The sequence below is a fragment of the Pipistrellus kuhlii genome, unplaced genomic scaffold, assembly GCF_014108245.1.
Source record: "Pipistrellus kuhlii isolate mPipKuh1 unplaced genomic scaffold, mPipKuh1.p scaffold_m20_p_5, whole genome shotgun sequence".
NCBI lineage: Eukaryota > Metazoa > Chordata > Mammalia > Chiroptera > Vespertilionidae > Pipistrellus > Pipistrellus kuhlii.
Genome location: NW_023425551.1, coordinates 71,892,225 through 71,918,553, shown reverse-complemented (window position 1 = coordinate 71,918,553; position 26,329 = coordinate 71,892,225). Strand labels below are relative to the sequence as shown.

The following is a 26,329-nucleotide window of genomic DNA, read 5'->3' as shown; positions in this document are numbered from 1 at the left end:
AAAGCCATGTGCCAAGTTAATTATAGTGTTATTGGGTAGATAACAGGTACATATTATATCTTCAAACACACAGAGAACGGAATTGTTGAGAAATCTGATATTCACATCAATACAGTATTTATTGAGCCTGTATTTTATGTCTGTGACACTGAGCTCACCACTGTAAGAGAATGAGAAATGAATTCAATGAACTGTGCATTGATATGTTCATTTAAAACAGTGCTTCAAAGTGATATTAACCACGTATTGTATTAAGTCCTAAGTAAAGTGTTAGTATTATCCACCTGATCTTGTTTAGGGATTAAACAAGAATCCTTAATTCGGTTCTACTCAACACCAGCATACTTTAAAATATATAAAGTTGTTTATAAGCATTGTATTTTTAACAAAGTTCTGCAGTTTTGGAACGTTCAGTCCTCCCAGGTGTCAAGGAAATGGAAATAAATATTTTTAACATTTCTTTCAGGTGTATCTCACCGAAAGCCTAAAATAGTTAAGACATACTATTAGAGGATCCCAGGCCTTTCTGTCCTTGAAATTGTAGTGACAAAAAAGCAGTTTGCAAATTCATCCCTTTAGTTAATGGTCAGATAGGAAAGAAGAGAGTAAGCCAACCCTGCATCCAGTAGCACCCTTGCAGTGAGGGGTCTGTCAGCATTTCCACCATGAAGCCTGGTGTTCAGGGTTCATAACTCAGTTGCTTTAAATAGCTTCAAGCTGAAACACTATGCAGAAATTTTAAGTCCAGATGTACATTTTAAAACTATAGTAAGCGCACAGCTATTGTGCTGTTTTAAGTTAGAGAACATTGCACTATATATTTACCAGTATCATATGTTTTTCTGGCAATGTTAAAGAAAACACATTTTTAGATATATGATCTATTACTCATAGTTAATTCTGTATGCTTAATGATAGCTTTCAGTATTTGTCATAAGTAGGGTTTCAAAATGATGGAGCAATGGGCTGAAAATAAATTTTTTTTGACATCATTGGCCTATTTTCAGAAACAAATATGCAACTAATAAATATTTGACACTAGTGAGTTGTATTTTCCTTACATATTGAATGATCAGGTTTTTATGTTTGTGTCTTTTTAATATAATTATACCTAAACAAAGAGAAACAGGTTATTAAACTAGTTAATACCTTATTAAGCCTACCATGAACTGTTAGGCAAAATTATGTAAATCACAATAGATTTCAAGTTGTGTGAAGATAGACACATTTTTTGTGTTATGCCTTTAAATACAATCCAATTATTTGAAATTAAAAATGTTAGGACTGAATATATAAGACATATTGGTAAAGTAATTGAAATAAAAACTTTTAGATGGAAAATAAATATTAGAAAACTTACATTTGAAAACAGGCATGACAAGGTATCTTTCATTATATTTTCCCTTTGTCATTGCTATGTTTGTATCCTTCAAAAATTTTTCAGAATATACATTGTTAGATGATATAAACCAACTTAAAACATGGCACATATATTCTTGGTTTAAATTGGAATAATTTTAATCTATTTTCTCTTTGACATTTATTCTAAAAATTATGAAATGACACTTTATATTGTATTTACTTTTTTCTCTTCCATTCAATGGGTGTTCCTAAATTCTAGGTTAAACTTGAAAAATTAACTGTAATATTTGTGAAATATTATTTGTGAAAGTTTTTGATAGTTTATTTAAAGTTATCTTTAAATAATTACCATAAGATTAAATTTTTTTCTTGTTGCAACTATTTCCATACCTTGCTTTTATTTCAAAGGAAGATTTGATCAGATTCTATATTAAAAAATAATTATATTTCAATTTTGCTGCATGTACAACATGCCAGATCATATTGGTCTGTAAGAGTAATTGATTAGTTAAGACTAGACTTCTGTTCATGGAAATGTAATGGGCAATTTTTATTTCCGTATAATAAGACCACAAAAACAATTTTAAGAGTCTGAGTTAATTCTCTACTGCTCCTCTTTCAAAGTAATTTACAGATTTAGTCATAAGGAATCTTATACAAAATTTCAGTAGTGTTTCTAGAGTTAAATAAATATTCTTTATTTTGTACAAGCTGCACGTCATGTGATTTAAATACCGGTTATAGTGAGGTGTGCTAAATAAAGGAACTTCTTTCTCAAGTCTGAAATGCCAGGACGTAAAATGACTTCTCTTTCCCATGAAGTTTCTTGAATTTGTAGATTTTATGTTTTAAAACACTTAAAGACGTAGTTGTTAAGGTTTCATCACAGATTATTCTCTGTAGAACAGAAGTTTTGTATTGGGGAGCACGGAAACTAACTTGAATGTGTGCTTGCTCCTAACTGGTTAAGGAGCAATTTTTGTCTGCTCTCTCTGCCCCTTAAAATGTTTTCCATTGCTTGGGTTTGGTACAGATGAAATGTGCAAAAAGTTCTTGATTCTTTTGATTTTCTTTTAGATAAACATAGTTGAAAATCTTCAAGGGAAACGTTTTAGCTTCAGAAATCTACTATAAAAAAATCTCAAACATATAATTTCGCTCCTGACTGGTATAAACTCAAATATAATACCCCCTTCCCACTTTTCCCTCAGAAAAAAAAAAATTAGGCAATGAGATTTGGTAGCGTATATAGCAGGAAAAAAAATAACCCAATATATCAATATTTAACCATTAAAATAGAGTTCAGCCATAACAGGAAAAGTTGTCACTATATCATTTTAGTTAGCATTTTTTTTAAAGGCCAAGTTCTAAAATCATAGAAGACTCACAATTTGTGATTACCTATTTGTTTTCTTATTAAATATAATACGTAAGACATACCAGTATTTAATATGGTCATTATTATGCTGCTTAAGCAAAGTAAATGGATTTATGTATTTCACTCTTAGGGACCTTTTCTTTCATATTTTCCCATATTGAATCAATTTTCCTTTTCTTCTAACTAAAAAAAACCCCATTATGTTAAAAATATGCAGTAAAATAATAATGTCCCAGAGCTCTTGAAAATCTTCATATTGGGGCAGATTTCTTTACTTTCTTCTGAAATTTAGCCATACTGGAGAGAAACCCATCAGCAGTTATCTTTTATCTTTCAACAGCAACAACAACAGAAAAATCCCAGGACATAAAGTGAAGAATTACATATTCAATAGAATCCTTTAAGGATGCTCCCAAGTAAAAGCCTATATTTACCACATAGCAGACTTGGAATAGAAGTGAGCCTCCTCATCTTACAAAAAGTACATCATTACAATTACACTCTATACTTATACAGTTTCTTCTACATTTTACAGACTTAAAAAAGTTATTTCCAATTTATGTTGGAAAACTGTGGTTCCTGGAGATGAAGTGACGTGTATGAGATCATAGCAGAGGTGGGGGGAAAAGCAGGGCCTCTTGAGTTTGGGGGCATTCATTCTCTTCTAAACAGTACAGCTTTTTCACCTTCCTTAGTACCCTTACTGGTTCCATATTTATTTTGACATAGAATGCCACACACACAGCAGGTGTTAAAACGCAATACGCTGAGTGTGAAAAAAAATGCCCAACACTGAGACGAATCCTGGCAAATGTAGTCAATTATTTCAGTATTTTCAAATGTTCACATTTTTGACATTGTGAGTTTAAAAAATTGAAAAGCCCATTGCCCCCATCAGCAATACAGCATTACCTACATGGTCTGTAGCCACTTGAGGCACTAGATCAAGTATGTAGGGAGGAAGTCATGTTCTCAAGGCATTTACCCTTGACCTGGGACTCTTCTCAGATTCAAGAGAGTAACCATATACGATGAGTAAAGGATCTTTGGCGTGATTCCCCCTCCTCTGGGATGGAAAAAGTTGTCAGAAAACTAGTTTGAAGCAAGGGCACTTGCCTCTAATGAGGCGTGCTGAGTCAACCTTTAACTGGGTCTCTCTCGTAGAGTTTTATCTGGTAGTCTCACAGACTGCTGGCTGTGGGACATGATGCTTTTTTTGGGGGTGGGGGAGCTCTTTAATTTGTTTATTTCAAAGGTATTTATCCAACACTTACTATTTGCCAAGCAGTTTTGGGAATTGGGCATAGTACTGAGCAAGACAGATAAAGGCCCTTCCCTCTTATAATTTTCAGCCTAACATAAATTTGGACTTTTAGGAGTGAGTCTCAGTTTTGGGCTAGTATATCAAAAGGAGTAGATACATTATTGATACATGCACATTGAAATGAGGATTATTTGAGCAAGGTGGAATGCTGTGAAAGTGGGCTTTGTAATTTAAGAAAAGCTCTAGAATTTTAAACTGAATAACAAACTGCTAAAGAAGGAATGGAATTGAAAAATAGCCTAAGACAAAAGCATGGGCTAAAAAATGACAAGTTCATTGTTCCCCTCCACGCCCTTGACTGGAGCAGAGGGTAGAGCAAAGGAGTATTGAGTTAGGGTTCATGGGTAGGAGAAATTAAGCCCCAAAGTACAGTTACAGTGTCTGTTTTATCATAGTCTGAGGACTCTGCTTTGATGAGAGCAAGTATGAATTGTATTGGGAGCAGGGAATTAAATGCTTAGGTTTGCCTTATAGAGGAATGGGATATTTGCCAAACAGGCAAGCACATATGGATGTCAATGTCAGAGAGTGAGGAAGAGATGGAAATAATCTGGATATAGGATCCTGGAAGTTAGTTTAGAGAAAGGACATTATCAAGTGTCAGTGTCCTGGTAGTGGAACTATGAGTACTGTGCTTTATACATGACAGCAAAGGCCCTGCACCAGCATTCCCTTCCCAGGCGCCATGTTCATCTGGGGCACCCATTCGGAAGTTAGCTGATCCGGGTTAGAAGTGTGATCCCCAGCCTTGGAGCAGTGAAAATGTGTTTTAGCCTCAAAGACTGATTATGCTGGGCCCTTATTTGCTTGATTAATATGCCGAAGGTTAACTGTGGAAGGTTAAGGAGGCAAATGTGTCATTCCAAGAGGTCAGATGGGGAAAAGACAGAACTCATTTGTCAGTCATCATGATCAGCCTGTTTTATGTCTTTATGCTGGACCTAGACTTTATGCTTCTTGGTGACTGTATATCTCACTGAGTCCCAGCAGAGTGGACATTTAGTAACTGTTTGCAGTATGACTGACAGTAAGTAAATCTAACCCAAAGCAAGGAGCTGGAACGTAGTCCTGGATACCACACCATGTTTAGGCCTCCCTATAGTCAGGAGCTCCAAGGCTTCACCTAAACGTCTTCTCTTCCTTCTAAGGCTAAGGCCTGTGACCCGGATGAGACCACACCTCAGGCTGCTCCTGGCTGCAGACAGGCGCTGCCTTAATATGCACAATGCAATCTGCAGATGGGGCATCAGCCTTCCTTCTGTGGCCTAATTCCTATGGACAACCTAACATGGGGATTTAATAAAAATGTATATATATTCCGTGAAGAATGCAACAACAAATGAAGGGAACTTTTGCCTGCCTTTGAAATGGGTGGACCCTGCAACGTTGGTCTGTTTGAAGTGGCATCCTAACCCATATGCAGATGCTTCATTTCTGTCTGCCATTACTGGACTAGAGCACTAAGTCCTGACAAAACACATCGTTTGCCATGAGCACGTAGTCCCGGTTTTTAAGCTTTCCTGATGTGCCATTATTGCTGCTGTGTTTCCTATTTTATGTAGGTGGTAGCCCTTGGAGAGGTACCAGATGGGACTGTGGTTACTGTCATGGCGGGTAACGATGAGAATTATTCTGCTGAGCTCCGAAATGCCTCTGCTGTTATGAAAAACCAAGTAGCAAGGTTCAACGATCTGAGATTTGTGGGCCGGAGTGGACGAGGTAGGTCTCTGATTTTTAATATTGGTAATGGAATAAACACATTAGGATCCTCTGATGACATGTAGACTAGTCTGTATACAAATCAGCACCCTCTTCTACTGAACTGAATTATTGAAGGTTTTACTTAAATATGTCCAGATGAAGCAGAGTGTTTCTCTGAGTGCTCAGGCCTTTTTCATTTGTTTTATGATATTGAATATTCAAACAAGGTTTTCAGAGAACTCTTTCCTAATTTCATGGGGTGTGAGCACATAAGGTGGAGAGAAGAACAGTTGGAGGTTCAAGCTATGAATTATGAGGAGCCAAACAACTGAGTAAATTTAGTGGCAAAGGGGAAAGAAAAGGAATGCATTGGATCAATTTCCTGATAATACCAGTTTTGCTCTAATTGGTAGCAAGGACAGTTGATATACTGCTTATCACTTATCACATATGTTACTTCTGTATGAGTTAATTTATTCTTATAATAAAACTCTATTTAAAAATAGTTTTGTTTTTTTTAACAAAAGGCTTTTCATTTGAATAAATGAATAATGTGTTACTTGTGTTAGAATGACTATATAGTTGCCTAGACAGATGAAGATCAGAACTTGAAATATTTCCACATTATTTAAGGGTTTATGCCATCTAAATGCTAATATTCAAATATTAGGAATCCTTTAAAAAGATCATAAAATAGAAAATAATCCCTTTTAGGTTTTTTTATAGCTATTTTATAGGAATGTTTTTTTTAAAAGTCTCTAAGGAAACTGATTTTTTGGCTTTACTTATTGTACAGAGAGACTTTTAATAGTCATTCTTTAGAAGTATTATGTTAATTTATTTATTTATTGAATCTAATATTTCCATTTTAAGTATTTCAATAATAGGAGAGAAAATAGACCACTTTAGGATTAAGGTGAAATAAATCATAAAGACCTATAGAATTACTCTTACCCAGGTTTGAATTAGGAAATGAGAAGCATCAATTTTTAAACTATGCTCAGTAATTGCTCTTTAGTTTGGATCAGATGTCAAATTATTACCATTGTAAAAACTTGATAAGGGAAATTCAAGCAAGACTGTTTCCGATGAGTAGTTTTAGTTTACTTTCTAGGAACAGGGCCAAGAAGTTGTACTTTTTAACTTAAAATAAAATGATGCATGCTAATGAGATTCTGTCACTGAAAGGTTGTTTGAAATGAAATGAGGCTCAGGGCCTATGGTAGAATCAAAATTAAAGGGGTTATTTCTGCATCAGGGTTAGTTTACTTTCATTAAAAAAGAAAAAGGCACATCCTCTCTCACTATTGACTGATTAGGTGTGAAGTGCGTATATGTATGTATTCATTCATTTTTTTCCCCCTCTCATTTTTTTCTCTCTCAGCTATTGGTGAAGGTCCACAGCACCATTAAGCTTCTTTTTTTTTCTAGTAAGAATCAAGAAAGATTCGAACATGATGACATACCTGTATGTTCTGAAGTACATTGCTCTTCTTATGTCATATTACTTTGTTGTTAACTGGAGTAATGAATTTTAGTATCTAAAAGATTAGACACTATACTTTATTTCACTTTACAGATTCCAGCTAGTGTTTCCATTTATCTTGCTTTTGTATTATGTAGATGCTGCATAACTTTTCTCTGATCAATTTGAGTAGAAACTACGGCAAAGTGATAGTGTACTTTGTAAACCCTCAACATATTTATTTAAGGAACTTCAAAGAGAAACAAAGGGTGTGCACTGTTTTACTGTATTGGCTTTCTGAGTTTTGGCTGGTTTCCCAAATAGCAATTTTTATATTTAAAAAAAAAAAAAGACAGACTTAACTGCTTGCAGACTTTTCACGCATGGAAGATGAAGAAAGCTTCTTTTGATGAAGTGTAATTATGTCCAAACAGAGCTGACCCCCTCCCCCTATATTTCTTATGATCTTAACTGAAGAAAGTAGGATTTTTCCTTTGAAGCAGCCGGGACTTGGTGGAGGATCTGAAATGCTACAGTCTGCTGCCAGAGGCAGGATGGAGAAATTGGTCCAGACTTGTCTTCGAGACTTAGATGGGGAGTCGGGGGAGCGGGTGGAGAGAGAAAGAAAAATTGATTTATCACTAATAATAGATTTTTATATCACTACATTAACATTATATGAAAGGAAACAGTAATATCAAGCTGTAATGAAGAGTGAAATGGGACAGAGAACATTGATAAGAGTAACCACTCTTTGTTAAAAAAAAAAAAAAAAGAAGAAGAAAAAAGGGTCAGTTTTTCAGTGGCAGGAAGCTCTTTAACCTGCCTATGTACCTGTCCTGTTTTCAAATAGACTCTTTCTATCTTCTTCTTTGATTTTCACACTTCTGTATTTCTCTTAAATTCTTAAGTCTGCATCAGTATGCTGCTACTACTGTTATTTTTTCCCCAGCTATTTAAAAATTTCTCTTTCCAGTAGCATTTGAAAAATAACACCAAGTTCCCCAAATGATTGTAGTTTTTCTTTTCACGGGTAGAAATAAAAACTCTCAGAAACCGAAAACCAGTGTTGGATTTATCAAGGCGTCACATCACTACTTACTTTGGCTTTATGGGTTATCTCATGACCGCAACTTCTGGAAGTGCTTTGGCATAAAAGTAGAACATCAGTGAAACCTGCATGCAGTTAGGAGTGGCTTATTGTGTTCTCATTGTCTTCTCCCTTTTAGCCTTTATATTTTAAACGGAAGAATGTAAGATGCCTTGGGTCCTTAAGCTTTCTTAGTGTGCTTCCTCACTTTGGACATCAAGCATGCTGCTTTTAATTATAAGCATTTTAAAAAGCACCTCCGGTACACAGAGCCTGGGACTCTGTCCATTTAGGCCGCAATTCCAGCTTACAGGCTTAGCCTTCCTGGCTGACTGAGCCCCTCAGGTTAGATTGGAATTGTCTTTTAATGGCAGGTTCTGTGTTTATCTTAGAAAAAAAATATATGGATGATGCAGTAAGAGACTGCATTTTACAGTAGGAGGAGCCTGAATTTTTATCATTTATGGAAAGTGATAAAAAAATGGGATTTGGAAAACTTTTTTTTTTTTTTTTTTTTTTTTTTTTTTACCTTTAAGGAAAGAATAAATACTCACAGAAACATTTGACTTAGCAAATGTATTATTATTAATAGGGTAAGGTGAAGAACCAATCACCTGGATGGGTGGTAGTGTCTGGAGCATTACATTCATGTTCGTCCTGAAGGAGCAAAAAGAAGTAGAAAGAACCTCCTTGGTTTTGGTTTTAGTTGTTAAAGTACATCTTGATCCTTAGGATTTGATTTTTGAAGACAGTAGTTATAATCAAATACTCATCACCCCCTCCCCACAACCCACTTCTTTTTAAAAGAGATCTTCATAGAAAACGTGTTCCACGTTGAACATTTAGAAGCTTTTTGCTTACAGAGTGAATTCTGTATTTGGCTTTTGTCCCTCCATGAGGTGTTTCTCTGAATTTGGGATAAGCATCGGTGACGTTTAACATCCTATGTAAGTTCCAAAGGTCTCAAATGGAAAGTTCTCAGAACCAGTTTAGATAAAGTCATGGACAGTAGCTCTAGCAGGTTATTTAGAGACATTAAAGACACTTGGGATGTGTGATAGTACATCCTCGATATATTGAGATTAGCCAGGGATGACAACTACCTTCCAAGAGATGCATTTCTGACTCACAACCATTGATATAACCCAGGATGGCATCTTTTTAAAAAAAATATATTTTATTGATTTTTTACAGAGAAGAAGAGAAAGGGATAGAGAGCTAGAAACATCGATGAGAGAGAAACATCTACCAGCTGCCTCCTGCACACCCCCTACTGGGGATGTGCCAGAAACCTATGTACATGCCCTTGACCAGAATCGAACCTGGGACCTTTCAGTCTTCAGACCGATGCTCTATCCACTGAGCCAAACCGGTTTCGGCAGGATGGCATCTTTTTATGGTTTCATGTAAATTAATGTTCATCCTAAGGATTCAGCCTCTTCACTCCTCAGGACAGATCTTCCCATTGTTTTGAGGTCCTGACCTGGATCCAGTGGCTTTCTATTCAACTTTCTAATCTTGATGTCTGTGGGTTTTGAGTTTTCTGTAACTAGTTTAGACTCCTGGCTGTCTTATTCTTCTGGTTAGTTTTAATGTATATAATAAATCCTGTTCTCTAATGAGATAATTAAACCACTTACATCCATGTAACTTCCAGTATATAATAATGAGCTATGATACATTAATGACACTAAGAATAGATGCTTTTATCATCTTGGCCAAGATATGGTGTTAGTAGATTTATATTTACTGTTTATTGGTCTTATAGAGTATTTTGGGACACATGTAGAAATAAATTACCTATTAATTTTTGTTTAATGTGTTCTGGCAATGTTAAAAAGAAGAGCACTCATTTTGGGGTCTGGAAGAACTAGGTTTGGATCCTGACTTTTTCCACTTAGTAGCTGTGTGGGTAAATTACTAAAGCCTCTTTGAGCTTCAGTTTTTTCCTGTGTGAAATGGAGGTGATAAACGTAACTGAATAGGATCAAATGAGGTCATGTGTATGAACCTGGCACTTCATAGATTTCTAATCAATATTCGTCTCCCCCTTCCTTGCATTCCTGTGTTTTCTTTCCACTTTCCCCCCTTCTCTTGGGTATAGAAAAGTATAGCTAAAGAGACTTAAAACTATATATATCCTGAGTAACAAATGATGTGTGTCTTAAACATATTTTAGGAACTTATATGGTTTGGGTTGAAAAGAAAACCCATTCACTAGACTTGACAGTCAAAGACCTGTTCCACATTAAGCCTTGTATATAACCTGTTCCATATTAAGCTTTGAAAAGATTGCATTAAACTTTGCATTGATACATATTGTTTCAGATTTGTGTTTTGATTTAATACCCTCAGCTTTCAGTAAAGGGAAAAAACAGTCTCTGACCGAAAAAAACAAAGCAAGACAAAATGAGCTTTTTAAAGGTCTGTTACCCAGCAGGCTAAATGAGTCCTCTGGCCTGAGATTGCTGAATGTTTTATTGAGTCACTGTTTCACGCCCACCTTTTCCTGTCTTGTAACAGTTTGCAGTTTTGACTATCTGACATGACTAACCGTTGCAAATCTAACTGATTACAACTGTCAGTGAGTCTGTGTAACAGAGCCTGGTATCCTCTGCTGGAGAAATAAAGAAACCCTAATCTGCTACCAAAGTTTTCCCTGTCTTTCCCCCTCCATTCATCACTTGTAGTTCATTAATTAGAAACATTCAGATGTGATATTTCCATGAAGCACACCCTCTGCTAAAAGCAAAACTTCATATTTATATTGGGAGGTGTCCTGTACAGTTAGCAAAAATAAGTCACTGTCAGGGAGTTATTTGAAGATTTAGCAGCAGGATGTACGTTAGGGGAGGGGTGGGCAGGGAGGAGGAGATCTTTGTTCCAGTAATGATGAAATCATCATACCACAGGCACATTAAGGCCGGGACAGGAGACACCAGCTCCTGTTAAAATGATTCCCATAAGAACCTTCCTCTTTCATCTTCTTATTGTAGTACAGTTGAGCAAATGAAATGCTAAAGCCATGTGAAGTAAATAACATAATCAACAGTGATTTACTATTGTTCTCTCAAGGGGTCATGACCTAATCCTAAATAAAGACTTCTAAAATTGTCTGTGCTTGGATGTGTTCCTGATGTGGGAGAAAACTGAAAGGAAGAGAACCTTCTTCAAGTGGACCAGATTTTTGTTTTCATTCATTACAACTATGGCTACTGAGCAGGTTTTTCTCTTTTCTTTCCCCTTTCCTTTCCTTTCCTTTCCTTTCCTTTCCTTTCCTTTCCTTTCCTTTCCTTTCCTTTCCTTTCCTTTCCTTTCCTTTCCTTTCCTTTCCTTTCCTTTCCTATCCTATTCTATCCTATCCTATCCTTTCTTTAATTTGGAGCTGCCTTGTATAGTACTGCAACGAAGATGAAGCTCTCAACACTCAATGAGTTTAGTATCTTCCTACAGTGGCCATTGAAGAGATTCTCATTTAGAATAAGGTGTCTTATTTCTCTTTGTTTCATTACCAACTTGGAGATACTTAAATGAAGCTTGGACATCTGTGCTGTTATATTGTCATCAGTATTATCTTTTTATACTCACTATGGATTTTTCTCTTTTACATCTGCAGGCAAGAGTTTCACCCTGACCATAACTGTCTTCACCAATCCTCCCCAAGTAGCCACCTATCACAGAGCTATTAAAGTTACAGTGGACGGACCCCGGGAACCCAGAAGTAAGTCCTTGCCTTCCCATTGGAAATGGTAATAGAGTGTGCACAGGCCCCAGGAGGAATTTATCCCAAATGAGTTAGTGCTACTCCCATGTAAATAGTTTCTTTGCGAATTGGCTATCTGCACATATTTTTAGTGAGGGACAGTTAGTACAACTTCACATAGAGTAGAGAAAGAAATTATACTTTTAACCTCTGCCACAAAATTGCTAAGGCCTACATAATTTTGGGAAATGAGTGAATAGTTATTCACTCACTGTAACTGTTTTCTAAGAGATTCTACTCATCCACTGGACCCAATAAGACGGGGCAGATCAGACCCACGAGAGCTGAGGGAGAAAAGAATAAACTGAAAACTCTTGAGCTTAGTCAAAAAGCATTTGCGTATGTTTCCCATGGTCTAAGAATGTGTTTTAACTTTTTACCTCGCCCACTCAATTCCCTTTGTAAAGAGCGCACTGCTTAATTACAAAGAATTTATTTGCAAACGATAACTTGCTTGATTGTTACAACACTGTTGTTCGGTCATGTTCTAGTAATTGTGATAGATAGTTTCTTTTAACAGAAAGAGTCCAACCAGGTTTAAATCCATCTTGGTTTATTTGTCTGTCTGGACATCCAGAAAGTTTAATGAAACCAGCATCAGTTTAAAGAAGTGCACATAACCCGTTTGGGCTAATATACATTTTCCTCCTACATCTAAATAGAAACTGGTTTGGTTTCCCCCCTTCCCCAAACTGTTTTGAACAGACTTGGCATAGCAGCATTGAAATGTATTTAGAGAGTAGCGATTATTCGCCATATACAACATGAAAAATTCTGTGCCAATGGAAACATCGCATAGGACTCGCTGCCTTTGATGAATTGAATACATTGGAGACCTAGCCATTGTGTTCAGAGTTTAATTTGGTTTGTGTGGGGGTACACCTGGCAGAAATATTTGTTATACCACAATACACCGGCCTAGACAGGGAGAGTGGCATACCCTTTCTTCCCCTAAAACCGAGAAAAGGGCTGGCGAATTTTGCCTCGGCCCAAGTGGGAGCATACGGTGTCTTCCGTTCCTCCTGCGGCTGTCTCTTTTCACAAAAGCTGACTGCTTGCCTGAACGAGGGAGGTTTCCTGCCTCAGAAGCCAGTCTTTGAGGTTTTTCCTTTCTCCTTTCATGTGCATGGCTTTCTTCCAGGTTCCCAATGTTGGGTCAGTGCTGGCCCTGTCTGTTCAGTTGGAGAATGTCCTATGAGGTGCTTGCCGTATGCTTGTCTCCGGTTGCACTAAGTCTCCATTCACAGGGGCCAGTGGGGATGCAGTGCAGGTGAACAGCGCAGAGCAGGGCTATCTTGCCCGGTTCGGGGCTTTGCCTGACTTTTCTGGACTTGCCATCAATCTGGGATGAAGCCTTACGATAGATGGAAGACATCTTCTAACATTTGATCTAATTAGCCCCCGAGTTCCTGAAAAGGCAGGGACATCCATTTTCGTAAGGCACAAAGCAGGAGAGGATACTTATCTCTTAAAGATGTTTCCTGCCGATCTCAGCCGCTTTTCTCAGTTCTTGGAAAAACCATTAGGGGGTGTGTGTGTGTGTGTGTGTGTGTGTGTGTGTGTGTGTATCTGTGCGTTCATACACTCAAGCTTGATGCTTAAAAGCTGATGAGTGGGAGAGGAAACGGGGAAGGGTGGGTACTGACACATTCTGAAAGATGTGACAAAAGGTAGCATTGAGAAAGTCACTTCTCTTTCAAGTGAGGATGACATGACTCTGTTCCGAAGAGGCTGTTGGCAGTATGAATTAGCTGATAGGCTCAGTGCCCTGTAAAGGCAAAGAAGCGAGGACTAGGGGTAGCAGGGCTGGATGGTACATGTGTGACTTGAGATCAAGCTGTGGGTACTGCTGAGGTGTGAGGGGGAAGTAGATACAGATCTTGAGTGGCAGACCACTGCCCTAGATCAGCCTGAGTGACATTTCTCCAGAACCAAAAGTATTGTGAAAAGGTGATGTCATTTCTCTGACATCATGAGGTGACTGAGTGTCCGGATATAAGGATGGGTCTGGTATTAGTAACATCTTAACCCTACAACCTGGGCCCACTGTGCTGGGTTATTTCCTTCTGCCCTGCTCTTGGCCACCCTGGGCACTAAATGTAATATTGCATGCTTCCCAATATTGTTCTTTAATTGTGAGTCTCACGGATGTGGAAAATGCCCAGGATTTTCAACTGTGAGTATAGTAGGATGTTGATGGATTGGCATGTGTACATAATGTTAAATGATAAAAGCTCTAGAACATGGTTTGGCAAACTTTTTCTCTGAAGTGCCAGATATAATAGTAAGTACTTTCAGCTCTGCGGCCATATGATCTCTGCCAGGAGTACTCGCCTCTGCCATTGTAGCGCAAAGGCAGCCTTAGCCAGTACATAAATGAATGCTTGTGGCTGTGTTTCAATTAAACTTTATTTACAAAACCAAGCGATGGGTCAGACTTGGCACACAAGTTGCCGTTTGTCAACACTTGCTCTAGATCAGCAATTTTCAACCAGCGTGCTACAAGAATTTTTAAAATATGCAATATCTGACCTCTTTTCCCTGAGACTGTCAAATAAAAAAGTGACAACAGCTAACACAACAATAGCTGTCCGGCGTGAATCAATCAAAATTATTATTATTATTATTATTTTTTGGTCAGATTGGTAAAACCATAATCTATTTTTTGGTGTACCACAGAATTTTGGTAATGTGTGCCATGAGATGAGAAAGGTTGAACACTGCTGCTCCAGATTTCAGAAAGGTTTATTTTATTGACCATTAACAGAGAAGGGCTATAGAAAAAGGTTTTCCTGAGGGGCAGAGAAAAATCAGACAATGCAATTGTTTTAGCCTCCTCTTCATTGTAATTCTTTAAGTAATGGTTGTCATAGAAATGGTGCACATTTGTTTATTACTCTAATGGTTTGAAGCTGAGGATCCTGTACCATTGATTCCTGTTAAGGAATTTCCCTCTTCCCTCTAACGGTCTGAGTAAATGTTGAAAAGACTCCTTCTGGTAGATCAGCCATCTGAACAAGGACAAGTTCTGGGTTAACTGGCTGGGTCGTTATTCAGCAGAGCATAGTGATTAAGGGTGTGGGCTTTGGTGTCCAGCTGTCTGGATTGAAATCCCAGCTCCAGCCGAAACCGGTTTGGCTCATTGCATAGAGCATCGGTCTACGGACTGAAAGGTCCCAGGTTCAATTCTGGTCAAGGGCATGTGTATTTGTTGTGGGCACATCCCCGGAAGGAGGTGTGCAGGAGGCAGCTGGTAGATGTTTCTCTCCCATCGAAGGTTCTAGCTCTCTATCCCTCTCCCTTCCTCTCTGTAAAAAATCAATAAAATATATTAAAAAAAAAGAAATCCCAACTCCACTTACTAGTTGTACGGTGGCAGGCAAGTTACCCAACTTCTCTTTGCCACAGTTTGCTCATCTGTTCAAATGAGAATAATTGTAATAGTATCTTCTTCATCAGCTGCTGTAAAGATGTTGAATGATGCGGTGTATGTGAAATGCACAGGGCAGCGACTGTCATGTAGTGGGTGCTCATGAAGTGTTAGCTTTTATTACAGCAATTTCCTTCAGCGTCAGAAGTTTGTTGTGAGTTTTGTTTATCGTATGCTTCCAGGAAATAGATACCATCTAGATTCTGCTCTCCAGTGCATTGTTATTTTTTTTCCCCTTGCAGATGGCTTTACTAATTTCTGCTCATTAGTACATGACACTAATGAATATTATAAATTGTGTCTTGAGCAGGTATCCATGCTGCCTGGAGACAGCTGTGCAGAACTGACGATTCTGTTTGCAGCAAGGCAGAGTCCAAGGGAGGATGCTAGGGCCCGAGTGCCCTCTTTGAGGCCCTGGTTATCAACACATCTGCCAAAACTTGCTTTTCACTAAAAAATCAGAACGGTTTTATCCTCCTATGTTTTCTGTCTCTGGCAGCTGAGCCGGCGCTGTCACATCACAAACAACTTCTCTTCTTAATATACACATCTGGCGTTGGCAGTTGGACTCACTTCATAAGAGCACATGATCATCACTCATTACAAGATTAAAAAGTACCCCATGGCATCATTGATGTTTTCTAACTTTGATCTTTTGCAGTTGTGATTCATCTCAGTTATAAAACTTCCCTTTAAAGGAACATAGCCGATGACTTATTAGAACCTTCATCTTAAGTAGCGTAAACATGAAAACGGTGCACATCTTTACGAAATGCCATTTATTTTCGTTGCCAGCTTATCATTTTAAGACATGACATCATATTTAAGATCCCAAATTTGTAAGTCTTGTGTTTAGGCAGGGCGTTTTGACCTCCTGTTGGCAAGTTAGCTCTGAGGAGCTACTTCCGTCTGTTCGCCAGCCGGAGAAGTCCGTGGAACGGCGGCAGCAGTAATGCATTTGGAGACCTGGCTCTTTCACGCGTCAGTTCCTGTTAGGGTCCTTTGTTCCATGGATGCGCTGGGTTCCAAGAGCAGTCTGATTTAAAGGATTTCTGCAGGAAGGTAAAAGCTTGGTTAGCAGTGTCCTGTTCTATGGTGAGGGAAGAGGACTGATGATAAAGGCGTTGTTGGCTGTGCAGAGGATGGAGAAATAAGCTGTCTTACATGGTCAGCATCCTTTTAACTCTTGCCTCTTTTCCAGTTATCTATCCTATATAATAAAGAGGTAATATGCAAATGGACCCTCACACCCCCACAAGATGGCTGCCTACAATCAGGACAGCAGGGGGGGTTAGTGAGGGACAACCAAATGACTGAACAAGCAGGCTGTATCGGGTGATCAGGCTGGTGGTGGTAGGGGGGCAGTTAGGGGCAACCAGGCCAGCATTGGGGAGGGGCAATTAGGGACAACCAGGTCGGCAGAGGGGCACAGTTGGGGCAACCAGGCCAGCAGGGAGGAGGCAGTAAGGGTTGGTCTGGTCTACAGAGGGGCACAGTTGGGGGTGACCAGGCTGGCAGGGGGAGGGGGTAGTTAAGGGCAACCAGGCAGGCAGGTAGGTGAGTGATTAGGAGTCAGTGGTACCAGATTGTGAAATGGATGTTGTACTAAACTGGCAGTCAAACATCCCCAGATTGGAGAGGGTGCAGGCTGCGCTGAGGGGACCCCTCGCATGTGCATGAATTTTGTGCACCAGGCCTCTAGTTGCTGGATAACACCCATTCCAAGACCAAATGGCTTAAAACAACAATAACCATTTTGTTATTTCTCACGATTCTGTGGGTTGACAGGTTCATCTGGGTGGGCATTCTGCGGTCTCACTTGAGAGTCTCTCGTGTGGCTGCAGTAAGATGGTGGCTGATGGGGACATTCATGATGGCCTCATCCACATGCCTGGTGCCTTGGTGAGATGTCTGCAAGGGTAGGCTTGGCTGGCATGATGGACAGTGGGGCCTTTCTCTTTCCACGTAGTCCTAGAGCCTTTTGCTCTCTACATGTGGTCTCTCCATGAGGAACTTCCGGCAATGTCTGACTTCCTACATGGCAGCTCAGGACTCTCTAAGTGCAAAAGTGGGGAGATGTCAGGCCTTCCAAATCCTTCTTAAGGCCCAGAACTGTCACGGAGTTACTTCCTTCAGATGCTGGTTAAAGCAAGATACAGGGGCAGCCTAGAGTCCAAGGGAGGAATCCCCACAAAAATATGAATGATGGGGGCAGAGGTTCCTTGAGTCTCCAATAACTTCAACTTCTGTAAGTGCTTTGATGGCAAATGTCATCGTTGCAACAGGAGAAATAATTTTTTTGAGGGGCCATTCTCTGAAAGACCTCTTGACTTTTTAATCTGGGGGTCGTTTAAAGTTCGACAAGGTGACTCCAAGTTCCCATTATAGTAGCTTCATTCTTAATTTGGTAATTATCAGACACATTACCTTGTGGTGCTTGGTATTAGCAGGTCAGCATCAAGCTGAGCCAGATCAATACTCGTGTGAGAAAAGAACATTAGATGTCTGAACGTAAGTTATTAGCTTGCCTGGCAACGTGGAAAGCCTGTTGCAGAAGTATTTTAGGAATCCTCAGGGGACAAGTCTGAGGTTTTATACTTTACTAGAGACCCAGTGCACGAAAATTCATGCACTTGTGTGTGTGGGGAGGGGTCCCCTCAGCCCGGCCTGCACCCTCTCACAGTCTGGGAGCCTTCAGGGGATGTCCAACTGCAGCAGAAGTGGGAGAGGCTCCTGCCATCACGGCTGCACTTGCCAGCCTTAGCCCGACTTTTGGCTGAGTGGTGCTTCTCCGTGGAAGTGCATTGACCACCAGGGGGCAGCTCCTGCATTGAGCGTCTGCCCCCTGGTGGTGGGTGGGTGTCATAGCAACCTGTTGTTGTGATGGTTGGTTGATTTGCATATTAGCCTTTTATTATATAGGATATCATCCAGCTTTGAAAATTCTCACTTGCCAGCATACCTTCAAACTGGATACCTAACACAGGTGAGTGGTTTTCTAAGAAATTTGTGTCATGCCCCAAGGAAGGAATTCATAGTTACTCTGACAGGGAGACTGAAGCCAGCATCTGTGTCCTTCCTGCTGGGTTCCTACTGCTCATCACTGACCAGCCATGTACGGGGACCTGGAGAAGCCCCGCCTTTTCTTTCCGGTGACCTGGCTTCTTTCCTGCAGGCTGCAGTGCAGGGCTGCAGCACTACTCGACTTGGCCCCGCTGTGACTTCAGCAGGGCTGACACGTAGGTGAGTGAGCGGTTACCAGGAAGTGCGCGGTGATGTTTGTGTATCTAGGGCAGCCTCCGCACCCGGGTTCACTCAGCTGGTTGGGCTGAAGGCCCTGCAGCCAGGCCGTTCTCTTTTCCTGTTTGCTTCTCCCCACCTGTGCCCAATTCATCAACGTATTTTTATTTTTATGTTTATTTTTAGAGAACATTTTATTCTTCCCTATTCTTGAGGCACTTTTGCCTGCAGACACTTTACCTTGTAAACCAAAGATATCAGGGTGGTCTGGATGGACACAGCATTGTCTCATTTTCTCCCATGCTGTTCCACCCAGTTCTGAGACTGTTTTCCAGTCCGGTGGAGGGTGGGGAGCATGAGGGCTAGGCATGCTCTCTTCCTCATTCCAGACAATGTCAGTGGCAGCTCGCTTTCGTCCTGCACTGCTCTGCATCCCAGCTGGGTGAAGGTGAAGCTTCTCATGGTGGCTGGATACCTACCCCACGTCCTTTATTTGCACCCAGGGCGGGTGCGTGCTTAGAGGTTGGTGACATGTAAACGAAGGAAAGAGACCATCTCAAATGGATGGAGGGATAGCAGGAGATTGTTTTTAAGGTTATTTGATACCTCTGGACACAGTTCTTGCATTCACATTCTTGCTGTCTGTGAAGACAATTTGAGAAAAACTTGATAGGCCTTGTACCATACTCCTGATGCTACCGGCCTGAATTTTAGTTCTGAGACTAAAATTGGAAAAACCACTGAAGAAAAAAAAAAGCCCTGAACTTCTTGACTTGCAGGCTTTACTCTGGTTCTGTACTGCCTCTGTGCCCAAGGAACAGACGTGGCGGGTAAATGCTGTATTTTGGTATTTACAGGGCAGCCAATGTAAGCAGCAGCTTTATTGTCATCAATATTAGTTATTTGGTCACTCGTATATAAAACATTGTTGAAAATCTTTGACTTAAGAGGCTAATAACAGTTAAAAAAAACACACACACAAAAAAACCTGCCCTCCCCCCCCCCCCCCCCCCCTTTCCCTGCCTTTAAGGAGAATGGAGAAGGGGGGGCGTCAGAACTCCGGTGGAGGTTGTGTCTGGTGGTCGGTGGAATGTGCTCTCGAGAAGAGCAGTTTTTAATCTCTTTCAGTACTTTTGGTTGTTGACTGCCTGTCAGGAGCTGGGAAGATGGCCAAGAAGGAAATGACACATCGAGAGGCATTTTTTTGTGTTGTGCAACAGTCTGGATCTGATGCAAGGATATATGGCCTGTTTACACATTCCTTCGCGAGCAGACTGCATGGCAGTAATTTAATTCAGCAGCACATGGCATGCTGTAGCAAGGAGCTGTGGCCCTCACATCCTTTCATGGCAAATTATCACGGCCGTTAAAACATGCTCGTGGCCCTCCTTCGCACTCTCCCCTGGCTCCCCGGTTCTGAATATGCTTTCTCATTGTATCGAACTTGTGTTAACAAGGAGCCCTGGCTTTTACAGTGAGAGCTTGCTCTCCCCATGCCTGCGTTCCAGCTGATAGACTTACTCTAAATATAGCTCGGCAGGTTTTCCAGCGGTCCGTGTTCTCCGAAAACACACGTATACTCAATCCAAGCGTTCCAGTAGTGTGTTCCTTGGTGCAGTCAGAAAGCATTCATTCTTAAAACAGCATTAGGGACTTGAGAGATTTGTTGGTTGGTTTGTTTGTTTACTTATGCATTCATTTGAAAATAGAATTTCCCTCCCAAAAGAGATAATTTCTGGAAGCTCACTGAACTGCTTTGCTTCTATTGCACTGTAGCATTTTCTTCAAGGGCTGACCAGAGGCAAAGAAAATAACAGAGAAAAGGGACTCATCGCATTGCTCTTCTTCTTTGCACTGTTCCTACCCAGCCTACTTATAGGACTCGTTAGGACGTCAACTAAAGCACATCTTTGGTCGACACATAAAATCTCAAAAGTTGTATACAAAATAAATGCTCATGCCTTTTGAGGAACTTTTGGAAATTAAGAGAGTGCACAGAAGCCATTTAGACGGAAAATATTAATTTAAGGTCATATGCAACAGTTCACCTAGGAGACTGCGCTTGGGATGTGTGCTGAAGTAGCAAAGGAAGGTCTCCCTGCTCCTCCCCAAATTTCTCTGCTGCTGTGCATGGGTGGCTAAAGTCTATTTGCTAGTAAACCAAAGCACAGCATTACAATTTAGGATAAAGGCTTAAGTCCAAGTACCCCTAGAAAAGCTAACTCAGACTTCAAATCATATGAAGATAAAAATAAGTGACCTAGAATCCTTTAGTGGGGGCAGGTTTGGGGAGATAAAAGGAGAGAGACAGGGAAGTCCTGGGCACCAGAAAGTGAACAGTAAGTCAGGTGTGCAGGCAGGGCTCTTGCTGGCCTTGAGGGCAGCCTTTGCCAACTGCAGGCATCACAGCGTTCCTGCAGGTCAGCCATAGCGGCGTGGGGTCCTGGTGCTTTTCAGAGCTGACACACTCCTAAGGGCACAGGATATAATTTTAAGTGTCAACTGTTGGTTTTTAATATTTCTGTATTTCTCTCTTTTTGCTAATAGTTTCTTTTCACTGAGTATTTCTTATGCAGTTTTGCTCTAGGTTTGGGCCAGCTTTCTTCTCTGCTGGTTTGAAAATTATTTATCGTAATAAAATTAGTCACGCTCTCTGCCCCCCTCTTGGATAATTTAGCATCTTTTAAAGCATCATCAAACCCTCTCTTCCAATGTTCTGGCCTTATATTTTTATCCTTGTTTTTTTTTTTTTACAGTCCCTGAATTAGGCATCACCACTGTTCAAACTGTATCTTTGCTATTTGTCTATATGCTGATGGATTGATTTGCTCACTGCTCCTTCTTGCACCTCAGTTCTTCCTTCAGGATGCAGTTTTCTGTTGCTTGATGTAGATCCTTAGGTGGTTCTTCAGGAAGAGCCTGTTGGTGGAAGCCTCAGTTTTGGATCCTGCAAGTGTCAGCTCTGTGAAGACTGGCTGCCCACCGGAAGGGGGTGGAGGGATTCCCTGCTGCATGTCTATCTGCTCTGAGTCCCCCAAGACCCACACTGCTGGTCATACCTTTGGTGCTGACATTTTTCAGGCCATTGTCATCAGGTTCGTTGGAGTTGCACTGAAGGGAATGGAACACAGGACAGATATTTTTTCATGGGAGATGGATGGAAGGAAATGTCTGCTCACCTTTCACCCTGGGGTGCTCTGAGGAGCCCGGGGCCAGCTGGTGTACAAATGGGAGGGAATGTTCCCCCAGAGGGGGAGAAGGCAAAGAGAGGGATGTCCTCGGAGAAGGAAATGAACCCCCCCCCCCCCCACTTTACCATTTTGCCTTGGGCAAGACCTAAGTTGCTTTGGAACTTTCTATCCAGATTTGTGTTAAAGAACGCCATCACCACACTTGGTCCTCAAAGGTCCTCTGGCTGCTTGTTGCTCATTGAACCACCAGAGCAACATTTTTTAGTTGTTGGTATCCGCACATTTTCTGACATTATAGTGGGAGTACAGGACTCCGAAACAAAAGATACTTCTTTTACGTGGTAAGTGAATCCCTGAAGGGAGCAGAGGGAGGAAAATAGATGTGTGGACAAGGTTTGAGAGAGCTGGGAGACCATGGTGAGAGTAGGATTGCATTTGGGCACAGTGGATAGTGACTTCTGAGTTGGCTGTCATTGGAGCTATGTAGTAAGGGGCTGGCAGGAAGGAGGTCAGCGACACTAAACCCAGCTAGCACACTCTGTCTTCCCTTTGATTCTCGTAATGCACAGGACCCTCCAGGACATGCCTCTTCTCATTCTTCACCTACTCGGCACTAATTTTCATGAGCTACAACTTGGGGGTACAAATGTTACTGTGTATTTTGGTGGTTTAACCTGGCCTGTATGCCTTCTTAGAATTGGCTCTGGAAAAAAACATGGGCCCTTCAAAAACATTATGAAGATACCAAAACGCAGGCTACTGTACCAGAAGTGAGGTGAATTATAGATGTGTAAGAAAGCAAGGTGATTGTAAAGACCAGGTTCCTAATTCTAAAGGTTTGGTTTCTGTTTCACCTATTCACCATTCACTGTATCCTACAAAAACAATTCACAGTGTGTTTTGTATCATGAAGCATAACAGTAGCTTAACAGAGAATTCATCTGTATGGGTAGTTTGTATTTTAAGATGGGGGTTCAGTTATGGTGAAAGGAATCGGAGGACTGAAAATTCCTCTCTTGAGACCTCAGGGCTATCTCAGTGATCTTAAACGAATCACTGGACTTGTCTCCAATACAATTGCCTCATTTTGTAAATGGAAATAGACATGAAGACAACTTCAGAGTAGCTGGGAGTAACTCCTAAGGAATGATCATAAAGTACTTGGCACACATGAAGGGCAACTTAAATACCAAATAGTAATTATGTAGCGCCTTTCTGCAAGGAGTTCCAAACACTTAGACATTACCTCACTGATTCTCTTTACATCCCTCTGAGGGATGCATTATGCATTTTACAGCTGGGTAAACTGAGGCACGGGCATTTGAAAACTCATGTCCTCTATCACTCTGCAAGTCAGCACATGATTCTGGGAGCGGGCAAGGAGCCCAGGTCTCTTTGTGTTCAATTATTCACTACTCAGACTCCTGATGCTTTGTCAGTAAAGCGTGGAAGCTCCAGGTGTTGGGCCCAGGGTGTTCCTGGTTGATGTTATGAAGTAGGGTTACCCAAGAAGCAATTTTTACTATTAGTGATGTACACGTGTTAGGATACATAAACTAGAGGCCTGGTGCATGAATTTGTGCACTGGTGGGGTCTCTCAGCCTGGCTTGCGTCCTCTCACAATCCAGGACCCCTCAGGAGATATTGGATAACAGGTGTTGGCCAGATCCCCACAGGAGGGAGCTTGATCCCTGCAGGCCCAATCCAGATAGGAGGGAACCGGATCCTGTGCGTTGAGCATCTGTCCCCTGGTGGTCAGTGTGCGTCATAGTAATCAGTCGACTAGTTGCTTGGTCATTTGGTCACTTAGGCACATATATATATATATGCACACACACACACACACACACACACACACACACACACACCAAGGTAAAAGGCCTCAGACAGAGAAGGCATATACATAGTTTGTGTGTGTGTGTTTCACCTTCAGTTCATTAAGGTGAAAATTTAACAGAGCTGAAAAACACTGCATTTTATGAGATGAAAATAAGTTGTGTAAGGTAACTGTCCATTGAATTTCACTTTGAATATCAGTGAAATAAAGTTAGTACTTGAACCCAAGTGTTCTTTTTAAAAAATCATAGAAGTAGAAGATGGAGGCAAGTACGTAGCACAAAAATTAGAGAATAAGAATTAATCAGAAGAAGAAACTTAAAAAGTATCCGTAATAGCATCTCCAAAGATGACCACTGCTAATATTTTGATGCATAATCTCCTGAATATTTTCTCTGACAGTGCTAGTATTTTTGTGAAGGTAACAGCAGTGAGGAAATAGCATTGGGAAAATGATGGAAAGCTACAAGTGGCCTGATGATGTTGAATCTGAAAGGAGGGAGAATAGCTGGAAATGAGATTAATTGCTTTATGGAGCAGGAGCAAGAGAGTGGGACTCACAGCATTTTGTGATGGGAGGGCTAGCCTTGCCCGAAGGACTAGGACTACATGGATCAGAAGAACCCCTTTGTCCCACTACTCTACTCCCTCCCCCAAAACACTCCCCTTCTTTATAATAGTTGACAGCCTTTTTAATGACAATTCAAGATATGCTTTAAAACATAAGTATTTCTGGCAGTGGGGACAGTATTTTTGAGTGCGTACTGTTAGCCAGTGCCAGGCTCCAGAGCAGCGCGGCCACGATCCCGCCTTTGAGGAGCCTGCATTCTGTGGAGAAGACAGACAAGAAACGAGCAAACGAACGTTTATCTATAATTGCATCTAATTGCGAATTGTGGTAAGTGCTATAAAGGGCACTGCCGTGTTAATAAAGAATAATGGGGCATTAGGGGACAGATAGGAGCCCATTCCAATCGGGCAGGGAAAGGCCTGTTTGGGGTGGGAGTGCTAGAGCGGAGGGAAAGCCAGCTAGCTCCACGGAGAGCAGGGCAGAGGATTCAGGCAGAGGGCACACATCTTCTGCAGAGCCCTGAATGCCATCAGTGTCAGAATAAAAACATACAAATAATTTGGATAGAAGAGAGGGGATTAGAAATGCCCAAATGGCTAAGAAAAGGTTGCAGAAAGAGTTGAGTAGAATCACACATCCAGAAGCTGACTGTTGTGCAATTCTAACCAAGGCTGGTGATTGAGGAGCACGGGATTCTTCATGTCCATCCCCACTGGCCCCAAACCTCTCTCATTTGATTTTTACCAAGGTGCCTGAGGTCCTCTTTGGAGTCAAGGTTTTGAGGACAAGGCCTTCATTGTTGTCTGCAAAGGATAAAGTGTTTTGTTTTTTTTAGGCATTGGTGGTTCACAACTTGGTTTAAATAAGTGGACCAGGTCAGGTTAGCTAGGTACTCATTGTATAACGGTTTAGGGCCGTGGTCAGCAAACTGCAGCTTGCGAGCCACATGTGGCTCTTTGGCCTCTTGAATGTGGCTCTTCCACAAAATACCATGGCCTGGGCGAATCTATTTTGAAGAAGTGGCGTTAGAAGAAGTTTAAGTTAAAAAAATTTGGCTCTCGAAAGAAATTTCAATCGTTGCACTGTTGATATTTGGCTGTTGACTAATGAGTTTGCGGATCACTGGTTTAGGGAAAGTGGGTCGGGAAAGACCTTGAAGGGTTCTGGTGAGGAAGACCTCGGGGTGTAGGTGGAGGGGGAATGGCTCCTCTGTTGCTCGTTGAGAATCCTGGGTCCCAAAGAATGTGTTTTTCTTGGAGAAGGAGCCATAGAAGCAGGTTCGTATTAAAAGTAACCCAAACAAAGCAGCAGGTTCCCTGCTCGAGGAGGTATGTGAAATGTACCGACGTCTTGGGCTTTCATGGACGAGGAGCAATTCCAAAGGTGAGCAGGGTTTCGAAACATAAGAACAACTTGGAAAACTTAAGAATGTTTAGCAAAGAGCATTGATGTTGATTAAAGGATTGTAAAATTGAACCTATAAGGATAAGTTGAAAGACTTGAGAGATTATTTAGCTTCAAGAAGAGGAGACTAAAAAAAATGACTTAATAACAGACTTCAAAATTATGAGGAGTTATTAAGGAGTGTATGGTGACCAGCTGTTCTCTCCCTGGCACCGTCAGAGAAAGTATGGGGTTTTAACTGAAGCATGATAGATTTAGGTTAGATTTCAAGAAGAACTTCTTGACTATAAGCATTGTTAATAAACGGGTTACTGAAGGCTGAGGGTGTGACTGGAGGGCTTTTCATTCAAATCCCTTCCTTGTTCTCGATTCTGTGTGTGTTTATGGAGTTCAGCAAAGCCCCACCTTTCTGCTTTCAAAATCAAAGGCATGATTTCTGTTTCCCATTATAATTCTGAAGCTCAGAGTCACAGAGGTTTGTAGACATAAATGATGAGGGTAATTTGTCTTACTTCAATGGCCATTAGAATCTTTAATTGAGAAAAATATGACCAAGAAAGAGGAACAGATCTGC

At 40.8% G+C, this 26,329-nt stretch overlaps 1 protein-coding gene across 6 annotated transcripts in view; it reads left to right on the top strand.

Moving 5' to 3' along the window:
- Window positions 1-26,329, top strand: part of RUNX2 (RUNX family transcription factor 2) — a 330,253-nt gene that overhangs the window by 100,514 nt on the left and 203,410 nt on the right. For 5 of the 6 annotated variants that reach the window (XM_045573187.1, XM_036413602.2, XM_036413604.2 and 2 more), the window contains 2 exons: window positions 5,627-5,783; window positions 11,937-12,041. In XM_045573187.1, coding sequence (XP_045429143.1) covers window positions 5,627-5,783; window positions 11,937-12,041 — 262 coding nt within the window. The remainder of the gene's footprint in view (window positions 1-5,626; window positions 5,784-11,936; window positions 12,042-26,329) is intronic. The other variant, XM_045573188.1, reaches the window with a different exon arrangement.